General features: G+C 40.1%; 1 protein-coding gene across 1 annotated transcript in view; it reads left to right on the top strand.

Annotated features, from left to right (window-relative positions):
• Window positions 1-18,179, top strand: part of LOC146616371 (E3 ubiquitin-protein ligase SH3RF3-like) — a 116,137-nt gene extending 97,958 nt beyond the window's left edge. Inside the window, exons 7-10 of the mRNA XM_085374629.1 lie at window positions 3,159-3,433; window positions 7,214-7,539; window positions 15,132-15,490; window positions 17,835-18,179. Coding sequence (XP_085230755.1) covers window positions 3,159-3,433; window positions 7,214-7,539; window positions 15,132-15,490; window positions 17,835-18,003 — 1,129 coding nt within the window. The 3' untranslated portion in view covers window positions 18,004-18,179. The remainder of the gene's footprint in view (window positions 1-3,158; window positions 3,434-7,213; window positions 7,540-15,131; window positions 15,491-17,834) is intronic.
• The last annotated feature ends 1,082 nt before the right edge of the window (window positions 18,180-19,261 follow it).

Below are 19,261 nucleotides of genomic sequence, written 5' to 3'. Positions count from 1 at the left end.
AATGGTAGCATCAACATAGTTGTTGTAATTTACTGTGTAATTTTTTTGCAGTCATTACTTAGTTGCAGACTGAAATGTGCAATTTGCCCGGTATTATGGCATGGCAATTGCACATGTGTTTTTCTGCACTCAGGCTGCCTCTCGTCACAAAGGCACACCCAAAAAGGTAATTTTGGGGGGCTTTAGTTGGAGAAAGGTGCAATCTGTGCATATTATCTCCAACGTGGCTACAAAAACCACCAAAATGATTAGGTCGAGCCAGCACATTTACCAGAAGTATGATCTGGGAAGCCATTGCTAGGAGCGAAACTCTATATTGCTGTGAAGACAAGAAGAAACAAAGTGTAGTGCAAAAATGTCTTAATCTTGATCTAATCCATTCTTAATCAATTCAATGTTGTTACATGAAGATTAAATTAAATACATCATAAAATTTAACCAGTCCGACACTACTGGCTCTGCCGTTCTAGTGTTTGGCTTCCGCAGCCTCACCGTAGATCATTGCGACTGTCGTCATTATTATAATTACCATCCTCGTCGTTACTTAGTAGTACAGCTACTTCTCGTAGCTGTCCAAAACAAATAAACCAGTAAAAATGGTGTGCTGAAATATTTTGCAACTTAATTACCCTCATTATTCCCATATGCATTAAAACGTTTTCAGTTGCTTTATATCTCATCTGTATTCCGCTCCATGATGCAGTCAAGAAAAAGGAGAGAAGAAAATGAAAGCAAGGCACAGTAACAGTAATGGAAGAAAAGAGAGCCAAAAAAATGAGAGAGAGGAAGGTAATGAGAAGCTGGAGAGCATGATGAGGCTATGCAGGATAAACAGGGAAAGCGAATGGAGGGAAGCAAAATGTGAGAGGAGAAGAAAACGGTTGAAAGGGAATAGAATGGGTTTGACAAAGGAAAAGGTGAAGAAGGGCGTGAATTATGGAAAGAAATTCAAACAGAAGATGGCTGAAAGAGAAATTGACAGAGTGAGGAGGAGGAGCAGGAGAGAGAAGAAGGAAGAGAAAGCAAAAGAAAATGATACAAGGACATGAAACGGGTGCAAAAACAGCAGGTGTCCTTCTCCAGTGGATATGAATGGCTGCTTCACATTTTGCAATTATGCAATCCCAAGAAGAGAGAAAGACAGGATGGGCGAGTAATCAAATGAGAGGCAATTTGTTATTTTTACGCAAGCATACTCTCTCCCTCTCTGCCTTCCTCCCTCCTTACACCCCCCCTACCCCCCACCCCCCTTTGTCTGCAGTGCAGCTCAGAAATTTCTCAGTATGATAATGAGAAGCTGCCAAAGATATGCACACAGAAACACACTGACTTGATCAAACACATAAATGCATGTTTATTTTAGAGCTACACAGGTGGCCCATACTGGCAAATTTAAATTTCACTTTGAATATTTGCATATTTGTTGTGGAATTCATTATCCTGGTTAATGCAAACCGTGAGTATACATAACAAATGCATGTGATTAAACATAAGACTCCCAAGAAGCCTTTTGATTGTTGTGTTGCCGGATTCATTTCCGATCTTGAACTCATACTGGGGGGAAAAAAATCCTCTTTTGTATGAAATCTTCAAACTTATAAGTAAGGCCAAAAACGCCTGCTAAAAGACCTGAGTTAAACCCAGCACACACTTTAAGCAGTTGAATTTAGTGTGTCGAAGAAACAGTGGATAACTTTGCAGTTTCTTTTGGCAAAAACACACACAGGGAGAGAAAGCCATAACTCTGTATGTGTCTGACGGGAAGTCGATGGGCAACCATAATTGTGTGAATACCGCTGCGTCAATAATGTTCAGCTCACTGTTCTGCCATTCAGCACTCTGCAGACAGAAACATGAGCAGTCTGCAACGCCATATATGTTACAGCAGGACACTTTCTCGTGCTGATCCACCGGTCAGATAATAGTACTGGAATTTTTCACTTTGACAGAGGGTAATAGTACTGACAGGGAAGCTTGCAAATTTTAATTTTGGATTCAGTACTGGCTCATAATTAACATTTAACATAACTCCTGATGAGTTTATTGTCTCGGTCGCTTATTAAGTATGATATGATGTTTGTTTTTTCAGTTATATTCCCCATTGTGCTACGGTCTCACTAGGGAAAGCAGTGGTTAGAGACCGCAGCATGACTAAATTACTGTGACTGCGTGCAATGAACTTAAAGTCTTGTTGCCTTTGAAATGGTTGCTTCAAAGAAAGGGACTAGGTCTGCAACCACTTGTAGTCAGCTGCTGTCTTTAAAGTGACTTTGATGCAATAAGATAAAACTGCATTCACTATCAATCTGCTACCAGTCTATCAGTTTAAATCTGAATGGGATCACATTTGCATTTGAATGCAATTAATTTCTGATAATATGGCAATTAACCGTGATAAATTAGTAAAAAGGGCAAATCTGTTATCTGTTAACTAGTTGCATTTATCGTTCACCAGAAGGCCAGAATTAGTTCCCAGAGTTGCTGCAGGTTGGTAAGGACTGGGGTAGCCATTTTTAAAGACTTATCCCTCATTTTTTTCTGTTTTTACTTTAAATATGGCTAACTTACAATGCAAACACCATGCTGTGTTAAAGAAGACTATAGCTAGAGACCATAAAAAGGATGTTAACTAAACTAATATATCATTGGGTAAATCTGTCCAATCAGATTTTCCTTTGCAATGGTTGTATGTTTAGGGCCCTTCCACACTGGCTTTACTTTTCAAACCAGAAGCTATCTCCATCTTATTTTTATACATGGAGATGGCTTCTGGTCTTGGATTGTAAAGCTACTTTCTCACGTCAGCTTGAGATGAATACACAGCTGGAGTTGACCACATTAAAGTGTAGGTTTTCAAGCTCCGATTTGCTACTTAGCATTAAATGGGTATTTGAGTTACTGAGCAAATAAACAGAAGAGGACTGTCAGGGGCCAGTGGTACATCAAATTTCAAGGCAATATGTTCAACAGTTTTTACTCTAAACCACTGAAATGAATCTTAATGTGGCACTAGAAGAAAAGTCACTGTATTGAAAGAGACTGATGTTTTCAGAGCAGTAAATGTTAATGGTCACAAGTACAGTAGAAAGCAGTTGTAATTAAATGATAAAATAAATTTAATAAAAAGTCTATATCGCTTTCACCTTTTTTCGTTGAAGGGCTCCATTTGGAGTTGGTGCTACTCGGAGCTCGTGTTTGTCCAGCCCAGGAGGAGGAAGTGGCTGCAGTCAGGTGGCAAGTAAAATCTTAGACCCCTCGTCTCCAGGATCCCCGGGGCCCTCTTCGTCCCGTCCTGGCACCCCACTGGTAAACTCAGCCAACGCTGTTAACAGCATCAGTCCCGCCTCTTCGCCACAAACTGCTGCCGCCCAGCTGAAAAACTGCCTGCGCTCCAGCCAGCATACCAACCAAGCACGCACCTCAATGCAGCTGGGTGAGCAGAAACATTTTAAATCTATATATTTCTACTTGGTCAAAAGTTTTGCACAAGTTTTCCTCTTGTGAGAAAAAATTACTAATTGGATTTTAATGTACTAAACCCAAATATAACAATTAAAGTAGACTATCATATCTGTTTTCTTGTGCTTTTGTTAGCTTGTCATAATGACAAGAGCTGTTCTATTCTATTCTATTCTCTTCTATTCTATTCTAAACCACCTTTCTTCATTATGGAACAATTTATAAGCCAGAAAAAGGTCTATATACAGCACGGAAGAGAGCATAACAGTGTCGTTCCCCTTCATTTCGTAAAAGCAGCTGTACTGAGCCTAGCCTGCCAGGCCAGGTTAAGGCTACTGCATCCAGGTGGGATGTTGTGACACAGAGAAAAAGTCTTTTTTTTTTCAGTTACCTAGAGTATCACATAGATGTATTGCTTTAATCGCATGTATATTTTTCTTTAATGCAGGGTAACAGCAAAGGAGATCCTGAAAAATATCATGCATCGGTTTTTGTAATATGCTTTAAAAACTTTACTTTGCAGCATTACAGATTTCAGGCTAATAGGACTGTTAGTTTCAAATTCAGAGTTAGCAAAACGCAAAGGTCTGACTAACAAACTGACACAGGCAGTATGTTCTATGATTGGTAAAAGATTTTACTTTGATGATAAATCAGTTATTCCAAAATTGACGTATACTTCTGAGAAACAAAGAATAAGGTTTTCCGCAGGAGAAGGGGAAACATTAAAGCCTCTTTAAATGACAGATGACTGGATCTTTGCTGCAAAGAAATATTCAGTAAAAAGAAATCATACGGGGATGTGCAGTATTTTTACAGTTTTAATGTGCTTCAGTAAAACTGCTCAGCAGCCTCCAGCCTTAAAGGAGCCAAGTCCAGATTATTTGGGGTGCTATAGCATTGTTGCCCCGTAGTCTTTGATTACAGAATATTGAACAGTCATTAATTCAAGTAGCTACCATATGCAGTTTTACAAGTAACCTCTTTAATCTTCAGCTTCTTCCATGTTGTTAGTCATGTGCTGATTGTTTTTGGCAGCAGCTAAATAAAAGCAAACAAGAAAAATGTGCCTAAATAAATGAAACCCAGTTAGTATTGTTCACATAGACAAAATATCCAAAGGTATGTGCACACTTGGCTTTTAAAGTATATTGTGCTGGCAAGCAGTTGTGCACTAATGATGAACAAAGTGCACATATCCACCCAGGTTTTCCCAAACCAGACAGAGAAAAACCCTGATTTAACAGCTGGTGAATTTTTTATTAGTCAACATGATAACCAAGGTTTCTTTTTATAACCCTGCTTCGCTTTAATACATTCATAAAATACGCTCATCATCTTTATTAGGTATGCCTTGCGAGTATTAGGTTGGTTCCCCCTTTGCCTTTAGAACGAACTCAGTTCTTCGTGGCATAGCTTCAACAAGGTGAGATTTTGGTCCACATTGACATGAAAGCATCACACACTTGCTGCAGATTTGTCGACTGGACAGACTTGGTGTGAATCTCCTGTTTCACCCTGTCTCAAAGTGCTGTATTGGAATGACAAATTGTGTCTGGAGATGCCATTTGAGTACAGTTAACCCGTTGTCATGTTCAAGAAATCTGTTTGAAATTATGTAAGCTCTGTGACGTGGCACATTATCCCGCTGAAAGCAGCCAATCAGAAGGAAGGACATGTCATCCTAGTAGTCTGTGGGGTTTGAATGATGCCCCTCTCTGGTCTTTTGCTTGAAAGTATTCTGTTTCAAGGTTTGCCATGTTGTGCCTTCTGAGATGCTCTTCTGTATACCTTGGTTGAAACCTGTAGTTTGTTGAGTTACTGTTGCTATCCTGTCGTCTTGAAGCCATCTGGTCTTGCTCGTCTGATCTCTGGCACCTGCAAAACCACCCCTCACTGGATAGTTTCTCTCAGGGAGTTTGGTTGAGAGTCTCTTAAATCACCTTTCTTCCCCATTTGGATGTTCAGTTTGAACTTCATCCGGTTGTTTTTGCCACGTCTACAAGCCTAAATGCACTGAGTTGCCTGCACGTGATTGCCAGATTAGATAACAAGCAGCTGAATAGGTATACCTAATAAAATGGCCCAGAGGGTATGCTGTGGGGTAAATATAATGCATTTCCAACAATCATATTGTCTGTATCTGCAGCATGTTGATTGCAACCGGTTGCAGTCCTCAGTAAAGCAGCAAAACCTAAATATAGACACTAAAACATTATTGTTAAATTTAGAAAAAACTTGTGACCGTGGGACATTATTTAATGTGTATCATACACATACACTCAATCATTGCATTTTACCCCATAAACCTTAAGGAACAACACTAAAGATGGGAGTTTATGTTCAGAGAGGCTGTACAAGAACACATTGTACCTCAGCTGGATAATTTAGCATAATGTCAGTGTTACTACATGCACTCACACATAAAGACACTGGACTTCTGCACACAACACAGACATTTCTAAGCACTCTGATCATGCAGTGTTACTGCTTTTGCCAGAAGCACCCTTATACACAGTTCCCAGAAACACACACACACACACAAACAGACAGCAGTGTCCATACGACACATCAGCCTTGATCTCTCTTTGAATCTTTGCTTTCTCCCTTTGAGAAAATAATGGTGAGTGTTTCATTTGGGAAGCTAAAGAGTACACACTGTGAGGAGACAGCCAAGAATAACACACGTACACACACGAGCACTCCCACGTACATACGTACACACAAGTGAACACACAGACTCACAAAACACACAGCTGAATGACATCACTGTGCTTTTTGTTTTATGGAGGCGTAATGACAGAGCTTCTCCTTTCGCTCTGTTTTTCTCTCCCTCTCTTGCGCTCCCTCTCGCATATATGCGCACACAAACGCACGCACGCACACGAACATGCACACACACGCATCTGTTCTCAATTACAAAAGAAAGTATGCGCATAGCTCTGGCATTTTGGGGTTTTTCACATGACCGGTACACCTCTCTGTGGATTTCTGCCTCTGTTCTGCAGTGTAGAAGAGCAGGTGGCTAGCAACCATATGTGTCCATTTGTGCGTGCACATGCATACACAAACACACTCACGTGCTTGCCTGAATGTTGTCGTGGAATTGTATATTTGTGCACTTTTATTCTCACGAGAAACAAACTCAGCCCTAATAGTGTTAAATTGCATTTCCTACATTATAAATTTAATTAATACAATTATAAATGCATGAAGTAATGCATTATAATGACTATTATCTTAGCTGTTGGACAAGTTGGTTTCTAAACAGACATTATAAACTTGCAGGTTTGGAAGACTTCTCATGTAGGAACTAAAGTGGTTACAACTTCTTTGCATATTTGCACCAACATGGGTGTTGACAATCAGCTGACTGTACTGTGTCTATGTTTTCTATCCTGTGCAAATTGCACCAGAGCCTTGGACACAATAGTGTATCAAGTAATTTAGTGTTAGCCAGTATATGAGGAGTATCAGGAGACAGAGGGGTGAGGTAGCACGGGTACATCTTAAACAAGCTAAGATGACTTTGAAAGTAATAATGATGCTAACTGCTTACAGATACAGGCAGACCTATTATTTCCGAGACACAATTTTAAAACCAGCCCTCTCCTGCAATATTAAGTGATTATTCAGTGAGACTCAATGTCAAACCACTGATTTGTTCCCTCCAGGGCCTAATACCGAGTGACGGCTGCAGTCAGTGAAGGCCGCTCATTTATACTAATCCACACTGCATCTTTGTGTCTTCCAGTCCACAGTCCCTCTGCTGCAAGCCCGGAACGCCCCACGGTGGCCATATCTCCCCTTCGTTCTCAGAGCTCCTCCCCGTCGCGCTGCCCTGGCCAATCGGGTCGTCCTCTCTCCATGGTATCTCCGGGACCCAGCTTAGGGCCCTCGCCCCTCTCTTCCCCGGCTTCGCGCCCCATCCTCCCCCTCTCCTCCCCTCTCTCCTGCCTCACGCCTCCGAACGTGTCCGCGGTGCTCCTCAACGGAGAGTCAGCCAGTCCACTGCAACCGCCATCGCCGGGCCCCTCACACACCACAGCCCAAGGCGTCCTCGCGCCCAAAGCAGAGAAGGTGAGGCTCATTCTCGCTGATAATTCTGAAGACACTTTGCAGCAGAGAGCAAATATTATTAGCTTGCTTCAATATTTGTCTTTTTGTACAAACATTTGCCATCAGATTTTGAAAAAAAATTATTGGATTTTGTGAAATTACAGCCACAAGGACTTTTCCTCTAATGGAATAATTGGATGTCTTACATTACAATATGGCTTTCATTATTTTCTTCACATATATAATCACAAAACTGAACTGTTTTGTGGGAATTAGGTTCTATGAGAAATGAAAGTCACACCTCTTAATCATAAAATAACTATAAATGACTGTATTTATATCAGGGCAAGAATATTTCAGATCTATGGACATGAACACAGAAAAATATACCAGAATTGCCAAAATTATTAATGAAAATGTTCACAGAATCGTTTTTCACGGCTGGAAATTCAACATGGCAAAACTCATCTGTCAGTTTGCGTATTTTGCCTGCACCTAAATTCCCTCATTTCAGACCGCCCAGCTCTTCTCATTTACACGGATAGTAACTGAGGGAACAAGTAATTGGTGCCACTTCTACTTTTATGTCTCCAGACATTATACTCCTCCTATTAATACTCATCACATATAGTTTAATTAATGTTCACACCACGCGAGGAGAAAATGTGTTTTGTCTTTCACCTGTCACAGCTAAGTAGGTGTGAAATCTGTGCTGTGTATGTCCTCTTCCTCGGTAAGTGTCATTCACCCAGGCAGCTGGCACAAACGCTGAGTGCCACCCTATATGTTATAAGAACCGCAGCGTTAAAGCTGTGGATGTTAAGTCGGGCTGCTTTGACAGTGAATGATGGCACCGAAAGCTCACATCTGTCTCAGCTCCATTTGCCTCACTGTTGGCTTCACTGTCTGGGACAGCTAATCTAACTACGTGGCTAGCTGACAAACAGCTCATTGACTATGGAACAGCAGGCAGAGGCCTTGTTGACACTGTCACACTCATAGATGAAATGCCTCTCATTTTTTGTTAGGAGTTTGTGTTCCACATACTAATAAATATATTACAACTACCTGTAATTCATTTAAAATGGCTATTTATGACATCCTTTATTTCATTATGATTTTAAAGAATGCTGCCTTTTATCACTAAAATTATACACACTATGGTCTTCTCTTAACAACTTAACCAATTTACAGTTTTCTTAGGGGGCCTGGAGCCTATCCCAGCTGATATAGGACCAGAGGTGCAGTAGAACCTAGACAGATAGCTAAAATGACAACTACACTTTCACACCCACGTCTACGGTCAGTTTCAAATCACCATTTGCCAAACAAGCACAGTTCCCTGTGCACACACAGGTACATGTACAGACCCAAGCTCACCTCTGCACCACCCTCCTAAAATCATATATTTGGAGGGTTTAAGGAGATTTTTCTCAGCTTTTAACTGATCACCTGGCTTAAACATCCTTTCTGAGCTGTCTCTGATCCCAAAAGAGCCTCTCAGTATGGATTTTTCTGTAGTTGTAACATCCATTTATCATCTAAATCAGGGGTGCTCAATACGTCGATCGCGATCGACCAGTCGATCGCAAAGGTAGTATTGGTAGATCGCATGGCATTAAAAAAATAGATGCCAGCCTATCATCCATCCCGTCACTTGATTGATACAGGGAAGCCAGTCAGATGACATCAGATTTTTTCTGACGCTTAGGTCGCTGCGCATGCGCAAACAGCGGCGCGAAGTGTAGTAAAACTGACAAGCTAGTCAGCGAGTTAACTCCAATTTTTAGCTCTCGGTTTTTTCTCTTAAACCTGGCCGTCAGCAGCTACTGTCCGGACTATGCATCCCTGGCTGATTCAATTCAGTGCAAGTCATCAGAGTAAACTCAGGTAATGACAAAAAATTTACATAGTTAATTGTGTTGTGAAATATTGGATATTGCGGTTATGCATGTATATTCATTGTAGATATAAAGAATCCTCAATATATTTATAAATAAGTATATGTTTTGGATTTTTGTAGTGGGTAGATCATTTTGACTTGGTCATTTTATAAGTAGCTCACATGCGGAAAAAGTGTGAGCACCCCTGATCTAAATGCTGATTAAAATTTCAGAGGAAAGCCAGATAATTCTTCTTTTTTCCGAAGACAAACGGGCTTGTTACAACCATTAGGTTGGTTATTATTGGTTAAAAAACTGGGTATTGACATCTTTTGTCCCATTATATGACACTATCCTTTTGTACTTGGCTCGTTCGCGGTTGCATTGGCACAGCTGAAACATCAGGTATGAAATCAGCGTGGCGGTGAGGCTGCACAGACTTTGTTACAGAGGAAATGATGAAGCAGCTATGATAACTCTCTGCCAGACGCAGTTTAGGGTAATCTCTGTTCGACACACTGTCTACAGTGCAAGCCAGCATTACAGACGCATATCACGCCGGACACTGAAATGCATTTGTACACCACTTCCAAGAGGCCTGCCCTCACAGGCCAACCGCCAAGAAAAAGGCTGTCAGAAGTGATTGCATGAAGTCTGAAAATGCCTTGAAACACTTTGGAGATTGATTGTAAATAAGTCTCACATTTAGCTGTATAGTGGTGTCATTAAATCATGTTGGAACCTTGATCCTTATACCCAGAGGCTCTTTTGTCCTTAAAGCGACAGCTATGACTAGGGAAAACAAGGACACCAAACTAAATAAGATATATGAATATGAAGGAGATGTTCATTCTTAAAATTTCCTGATTAATCTTTCTCAATTTTACTTCTTTTTTTAAACCTAAGCAGAGTGTTGAGCGTGGGTGAATAAAATGGCAGAGTAATTAGCTCTGTGGGTGGACAGAAAGTGGCATCCAGTGCATTACTTCTATCAACCCCGATCTCCATGGTGCCTACTTTTAGAAGTGAAGTTAAAAACACTGCGACTTTAACACAGCTTTCTCACATTTAAAGTGTAACACAAGTTCACTCACACACGGGCATCAACGGTATTTATTTACATACTGTGCAAATCACAGACTGGACGGCAGAGTCACAAGCGATTAAATGCGAGTAGCTGCTGCCCCCTCGTGGTTCGTTTTGGAAGAACACCAGGGGCTCGACACACTCGTGCAAACGCACACACAGATGAGCGCACACACTCGCAGGAGGCAGATTAAGCCTTTAAGCCAGCAGATGAAAGAAGAGAGGGAGTGATTATTCACTTTTTGTGCCATTTCACTCCCGCCTCCCTCCCTCTATCTCTATGCCTGAACCTCTCTGTTCTCTCTATCCTGCCCCCTGTATTTCTTTCCCACCCACTGTTGACCACCTTCTTTTTCTCCCTCTTCTCTACCTCTTTCCCATTCTGACTTCTTTTCCTTTTTTCCTCCATCCTTCCATTCTTCTTCTATCTCTTTAATCTTTATTTTTTCCCCCTCGCTCTCCCAAATTAGATTCCAGACAATCTGCATTTGCATGAAAAGGAAGAAAACCTGTGTTGCCAAAGCCGTGCAACATCTTATGCGTGTTATACCATGCCAGAGTACACTCGAGACAGCTGTATGTTATCCAGACAGTGAGCACTTTTATTTTTAAAGAAGGCTGGGAAATAAAGAAAGGTGAGCAGTATTTTTTTAGGCATCTAACAAGAAAAAAACATATGTCTTTATTTAGAGGAATGCACATCCCTAAAGCGCTGCTTCTCTGAGTGTAGGAGCAGGTTATGCGGTTCATTTTCTGCAGTGGGTCTGCTGAGTCAAAGTGTTTTACAGCCTCCCCTAATGCTTTCCCAAGCACTTTTTTCTAACCATCCCACCTCCATAATAAGTTTGGTCATTAGGACTGAATTATTATTGGTCTCCTTTTTTGTTTTGCTTCATTTTATCAGTTATTTTAATACAGTTATCATCAAAACACTCAATCATCACTAATGGAATTTGGTTGTCCAAGATGTAATAATTGAATTTATCTGAGGGCTGCAATTCGGGATTATTTGCAATTTTGACCACAGCAAAAGGTTCCTGGTGTGGACCTCCTGGTCGATGGGGCCGTTCTTGTGTGGAGTTTGCGTGTTCTCATTGGGCCTGCGTTATTCCCACAAGGCCTCTGCAGATGCATGTTACTTTAACTGGTGATTCTAAGTTGGCCATAAATGTGGATGTTAGAGGTGGTCTGAAAACACGTCTAGGGTATACACCACCTTTTTTTTTAGCCTTTTTTTGCTAATGATAGCCCCCTTTGACCCTAGGTTGAATAAGCTGTTGTGTAGATGAATACTCTGCTGGTTGTTTTCAGAGTTAATGGATTCAATTTCAGAAACTGCAGTTAGACAGCAGTTTTAAAGGTTAGCATGTTCGACCCTGTTTAGATTTAAGTTTAAACAATGACATGCTCTACACGTTTGCTTTCACGAAAGGAACAGAGTTTAATTTACAGACTGTCACAGGAAGCCATTTACACCTGAACAAATGATCTTTTTAAACTGTCCAAATTAAGTTATTGACCAGCCAAAGTAGGTGTATTTCATGCAGGAAACAAACAAGCCAAGATGAACAAAGTTTTGACATAAGTGCCTTTTTAACTAGTATTTTTGCTTGTTCGTTTCTTTGCTTGAGCACACATTTCAATGCAGTTTTGTGCTCATTAGTTATAATTAGTAAGAAGAAGTAATCCTCCCGAAAGTGTTGTGTTCTGGCTATTTCTCTGTGACAGATCATTACTCTTATCGCCCTCCATATTTAATGACGGCTTCTAGTTTTCACAACTTCATGCAGAACAGGCAGGTTTTCCGTCAAGCCTGGTTCAGTAGACGACAGTATTGTAAAGCCATCTGCAAAGGCTTGCAAATTTACTGTGACAGCTGGGCAGAACTATCACAAGGGCCAGTGAGCAGAATTCAGATATATAGACAGCGATATCTTAAATTTCAATTACATGGAAGAAGTGTAGTCTCCCTAAGGAAACATGATTAGTTTGGTTTCTCTGTTTTTGTTTGTCTGCTTGTTAGCAGGATTTGCTCTGGATCTCAAACTGTTTTAGCAATTTTTGGGATGACTCTTTTTTTAACATTTGTTCATTATTCTGCATTGAAAGATGGTAGAGTTGGACATATGTTCACAGATCGTCTTCTTCTTCTTATCCAAGGACTCAGTTCATGTCCTTTGTCAAGTAAATTTTTAGTTTTACTTATTCCAGTCTGGAACTGCTCTTGTTTCTGATGCCATTACAGCTTATTGTTAATATCGTTATTATTATGTCAAGGTTCAGTTCAATTTCAGTAACAGGCTACACAATAGCTAATCAGCTGTATACTATAGCATGCTCAATAGCTTATGTAGAGTCCAGAGAAATCATTTGAGTTGGAATAAAAGTGATGAAAAATAACTCGAAACCTCATGAATAACTTTTTGAAAAAGTGACTTTTTTCTTAGAATTGAATTTCAATGTCGCTTTTTTTTGTAGTTTCAGTTTAACGACAAAGAACACGTCTTTGTGTGATTCACTGTCAAAAGTGAGAGTACTGAAAGCAATAAACAGAGTCAAGAAAGGAGGTCAAAAGCTAAACCTTTGTCTGGTGTTTCATAATTTTAAACAGTTAAAAGGTATTACGCATATAATTAGAAGAATGTAGCACGATACTAGAGAGAAGTGGCACCTTATACATTTTGTATGTGTAAGTTAGAGTTTTCATATACCGGTTTGTAGAAGATATTAAACCTTTTAAAATTAGCTTGAATTCTCATTTTTGAATTCAGTGTTAGAAAAAAAAGGTGTAGGTATAGCCCAAGCAAGTAAATGCCAGATTAATACATACATACATACATATATATACACATATATATATATATATAGATATAAATAGATATATAGATAGATAGATATAGATAGATATCTATAGATATGTAGATATATATATATAGATATACATATATATATAGATATATGTATACGTAGAAAGATCTGATGATAGATCTAGCAACCAAAATAGGTGAGACAGAGGTAGAGCCAATGTGAATTCTCTGTGTGCGTCTCCAAAACAGCTGAAATCATGCTCAGACATGCTTACTATTGATTCGTGTCATCATGATTAAGGGTGTGAAATCACAGCAAGCTGTATGAGCTGAATGGACAGTATTGCCAAGCACGTCCATGATCAATCACAGTGAAGCCTGTATGAAAAGGCATGAATCTGCCTTCACAGACACCATTAAGAAACGCTTGCTCTATAATCAATACACCATAGTCAGCTGCATGTGTAATCAGCTTGAAGACCACATACCCAACCACTTTCCTCAGTTAGCACTCAGTGTAACACGGGCATTCACACTGTGAACACAGATTTCTTAACAATCTCACATATCCACTGGTTCCTTCTTTCTAAGTCATGAGTGTAAGGCATGCTAATGCAGGAAAGAAGACTCGAGCTGCGTTTTCAATGTATTCCAGACTTACACAAAATACTTCATAGTGATTAATAAAGAAAAAATTAACAGTAATATTAGTTAACTAAGAACAATGGTAGTTTTACTTTTGGCTTGCTGTCACTGGGACACCTGTAAAACTGTCAATCATAGCTTGGTAGACTGGTACAGTTGTGCTCAGAAGTTACACTCATCATGGGTCTGAATGCCATGGTCATTTGAGGCTTTTAATCATTTCTTTGAACTGTTTTTTTCCCAGGGGGGAATAATTGTAGATCATACAGCTTTGATTACTTTGAAAAACAAGAATTTTGGGGCACAATTTTTTATTTATTATGGATATTATCTAATCTAGATAGGGTAAAAGGTATACATAGAGGTTCAAATATATACATACATGCTCTTAAATCTTTTAATAAGCAGTGCTGAAGATTTTACAATGTGTGTTAACTTGACAAGATCAAGGCCTATTAACTTTGGTTGTTTCACCACTTTGCTAAAGTCCGGAAGAAGATCCAGATTGTTACCCTCAGATGAGATGACGTTGGTTAGGATGCTGACGGACAACCCAGGAACCACAAAGGCTCAAGCCTGCCATGACTGGGAGACTGCTGGTGTATGAATATATTTGAGCCTGTGGAGTGGATCCAAAATAGTTACATTTAAACTTTAAAGTTACAAGTTGTATGCTGTACAATCATTCCTCTTTGGAAAAAGAATGGTTCAAAGAATTCATTAAAAGCCACGACATTCATGCCCAAGTAAACATGTATCTAAACTTTTGACCACACTTTAGTTACACTAAATATTGTAATTGGAATATTTTGATAGATACTCTTCTTTCCTTTCCAACATAAGAGGCAGCAAAGCAGTATGCATAAAAATATTTAATGTGTTGTAAATCATACCTGAAATTTTCTGACACTTGTAAAGCTTGCGTTGTTTTGCCATCGCTATTGTTTTCTGTATTTCTCCATGTTATAATGTATTTGTTATTTAGTTATAGGAAACAAACAATACCCTCCTGACCTGTTTTTTTTACAACATCACTTTTATTAGTTTCTTATCAAGAAAGGCCTTCCGAAATATACCTTTATATAGAAAAACGATGACCCTTACTAGCTCTGAGTTATTTGTTTTCTTGTTCCTCCCTTATTCTATCCCTCCATCCTCCCCTGCATCTTTTTCTTCATGCCTCTGTATTCAGAAGGAGAGGAAAGCAGGAGGTTTATTAAAACTCTTATCGGGCGCCGCAGCAAAGAAGAAACCTCGCTCACCCCCATCCTCCCCACCCACCCATGACCCCACTGGTCAAGGCGCCGTGGCTACCGACCCCGTGCACCACCATCACCACCACGCCCGCTCAGGTTCCTGTCCGATGGCGTCGCAAGGACGAGCCGGTTCCTGTCCAATCGAGAGCGACATGGCGGGGGCAATTGGGCTGGAGCCTCTGCACAGAAAGTCCGGTTCCCTGGATACCAACTTCCCCATGTCACCCCCGGCAACACGTGCTGGCAATGCTCTGATGGTCCTCCGACCTGAACCCAAACCCCTGTCCAGAGAGAGGTGGGCACACAGACACATGAAAACACACACGCGCACACTTAAATAGTCTGTACACAACAGGTGGATTTAGCCACCTGCTGTTACGAGCTTAACATTTGTATGTTTGAGAGAGTGGTTTGGATTGGATGTTTGGATGAGAGGTGGAGTAAAAAATTATCAGTCAATAAAAGTAAGCCTGGTTCTCAAGCTGAATCCATAGTTTGTATAGACACAGACATCAAAAACTCTGCAGAAGACACCAATACCACCAACTTGATTGAGAGAGGGATCAAGTAACAGGCAGATGCTCAAACTCTTTGAGCGCCTGTCACTTAAAGCAGCCACATGGCCAAAATTCACAACCTCTGCAGTTTTCATGAAAAGGAATATTGGCTCTAAAGACAAAACCCTTTTTTTTTTGTGCCAGAATATGTTAAATTCTGCTGTGTATCCGGGCATTTTAACATGTGGGTTATTTGGTTTTAATGCCAGCCTTCAAGGAGTGTTTGGCACTTCCATGTTGGCTTTATTTTCCAGCCCCAGAGGTTGCCGCTTGATAAACACAGATAAACAAACACGCTTGCAGGCCGAGGTGATGCTTTTATGAACTTGGCTCAAGCACAAGTTTATTGTCACTGTGCAGAACAAGGCTGCAGGCGATGCAATATTCCTCAAACAAATCCGTTATATTGTTTCTCTCCAGAGTGATTAAAAAGTTAGACAAGGTAATATTTGGATATGTGCGAGCGCAGAACACTGACAATATCGTAAATACTGCGAGTAAACGAACATTCTGACCAGCTGGAAATGACAGCAAATATTTTCTGACAAGTTTAAGCAATTTTGGCATCAAATCTTGTGAGAGTGTGGGATAATAAACCATAAGCAGACAATGGATGAAAACAAAGCTGGGAGCCTCTCCAGAGGTGCCTTCATGACCAGTTGGTGCTGCATTCCCACAAAGAGATATGTAATACCGGGTTTCTCTTGAGGTGGTAGTTTTTTGTTATATATGCTGCCATCTATGTTAGTTGTTCTACACTTACTGCGATATGTGAGCTTAAGTGTTGATAAGAACACATCGCAATACTATGGTGAAACACAGACAGTGTTAGGAGTGTTACCTGTGAAACAGAAGAGGTTACAAAACACTGGTTACCTTCTTAGCTAAATTGCATCGCTTATTGCATTTCTATGTTATTTACAACACTAAAGTAATGTAACTAAACTTTTGATTACTTTACTAAGCAAAGGTTTTAAGCAATAAAACGGTGTCCTCTACAGACTGTAAATGTTTCCTTAGGTTTGACATCAAGCATTTCAGTGCTCAAAGCATAAATAAATGAGCTCTACTCTCTATAGCAATGTTGACTTCAAGAGGAAAGTGTTGAATTTCCAGCACTGAAAGACGCTCTCGTCTGACCGGATAGCCACTTGCCTGGCGTGGTCGACTGTTTTCAGGCATGGCAGACTCAGATTGCTTACAGTAATGTGCATTGATTTGACTGGCAGGCAAGAGGTGTATAAGAGAGCCAAAGCCTGTGTACACATAGACAGCTCCCTGTAAGCCATCCTACTCATGAAAACATTCATTCTTTTTCTTTCCCATGAACACACACTAACACACACTAACACACACTTTGTGCCTCCTTAGAAAAAACCTGTAAATGCTGGAACGCACTTAAAGACTCCTCAGCTGGACGTTGAGGGGGAATAATGCATTTAGCATGAAATTATCACTGTCAGCAGGATGCTGGTGTAATGGGAACGCTGGTTATCACAGAATGATGCTTATTCTGTTTGTGCGAAGAAAAAAGCAGAGAAGGAAAACAAATCTCGTCCCCTGTGTTTGACAGCATTACACCAAAACATCAGCGCTATGGTTATCACAACAACTTATCACGCACTTACAAAAACATCATTCACTGGGGAAGATTTAACGGGACTGTGGAATTAATCTCTGGTTCTCAAAAAAAAGAAACAGTTTAATTTATAGGTAAAATGTTTGATTTTTTTTTCTTGTAACAAGAAGCGACTCATCAGTCACTCAAAAGAGCTGCTATTTTGCACCTGTGTGTGAAACTGTAGATTATATTAGAGGGTGAGGGCATTGTCAAAATATAAAAAATTAAGTTTATTCCAGTGACTAACTACTCATCTAAATTGTAACATTTATACTCACTGACAATTTGCTAGTATCTGGTTGGCCCCCTTTTGCCTTCAGAATTTATGTTCTTTGCATAGATTCAATAAGGAGCTGGAAACATTGCTCAGAGATTTTGATCATTTGGCTGATATCATTTAGTTAGGAGGATCGTCCCAGCATGCGATCTTGACTTTGCTACTCTGTGTTTCCGTGAGGCAGGTATCGTGTGGTGGTTCCGTACCCACCCCAGAGCGAGGCAGAGATCGAGCTGCGGGAGGGAGACGTGGTGTTCGTCCATAAGAAGAGGGACGACGGCTGGTACAAAGGCACTCTGCAGAGGACGGGTCAGACCGGCCTGTTTCCAGGCAGCTTTGTCGAGAGCTTCTGAACTGCAAAAAGTGGACGAATGAATGCACACATTGTTCCTGTTACTGAGTCATAAAACACATGAACACACACACAAAATCCAAGGTTGGGCTGATATTAGGTTCCCCAGATTTATCTTTGTTTTATTGGATTAAAGCTCAACAAGGCCTTAAGAGGCGGCTAACCTTGAAAACAAAGGAGATTTTTTTGTTATTTATATTTGCCAAGTAATCTGTTTGGAATTAAAATGTTTTTGATTCTATTGGAAAATATCATTCAGAATGAGAATACTTTATAATCCATAAAGAAATTATATTATTAATTATTAATTATTGGTGTTGGCTATAGTAATCCATATCAGTCCAACGTATCTACACACACAAACACATATACACACTGATAATGTACAAAAAAGCTCGTCCCTGCCTCGACCAGCTCAGCCACACAGGAAGCAGGGCAGCTTTTCCCATTATCCGCCCAGTGTTGGGTCAGAGGGGCTCCATCAGACTCGGTTTCCCGACCCGTGATGTTGACTACTGAAGGCACGCAGACTGAAAGAGCACAGAAAGACGAACCCTGCCTCCTAATTCTCCTCCTCGGCATCATCCACCAGCAAACACTAGCTCAAAAAAGCATTAGCTTTGCTTTTCCTCTGAGACCTCAGAACTTAAATTCGGGTGCTTTCTTTGTCTGAGAAGTGAGAACATACAGCCAGGTGATGAGGAAGCACATAAGCCTACACTCCAGAATCATTGTAAGCACATCTCTGTGTCGAATCTACGACCAGTATGTTTCTTTTCAACCCGATATATTATTTGTTAACGATGCATGTAGCATTATCACATTTTTAAAAAATGTTGAAATAGATATTTTATGTTGCCGTGCTGTCTGTCACAGGATTTGTAATTTAAAAGCCAGTGTCACAGAAAGTCTAAATTAGGTCATTAATTTTTCTATTTCTATATCATAACATAATGGTGAACCGCTTATTTTTATTCAAGTTTTTTTTTTTATTACATCTGATTTAAACAGACCCCATCAGTTGGATTAAGCTGAATTGTTGAATGTAAAAAGGAACACAAAGTCACACCAAAACTCCTTTAAAGAATTCATTTGTATTTATAATGCTGTTTTTGAACTTCTGTATGAGTTTAGAAACAAAAGAAATGCACTTGGTAATATTTGATACAACCTTCCAGAATATCTACATTTACAGTATTTTACTAATGTACAGTATTTACTTGACAAAGGGGATTTCCACTGCTGCTTGTGACATACTT

Source organism: Diplotaxodon limnothrissa, linkage group LG16, assembly GCF_057381915.1.
Source record: "Diplotaxodon limnothrissa isolate DT_005_m linkage group LG16, D_limnothrissa_male_GT1.1, whole genome shotgun sequence".
Classification (NCBI taxonomy): domain Eukaryota; kingdom Metazoa; phylum Chordata; class Actinopteri; order Cichliformes; family Cichlidae; genus Diplotaxodon; species Diplotaxodon limnothrissa.
The sequence above is the reverse complement of the archived record's forward strand: the minus strand, read 5'-3'. Positions and strand labels throughout refer to the sequence as shown.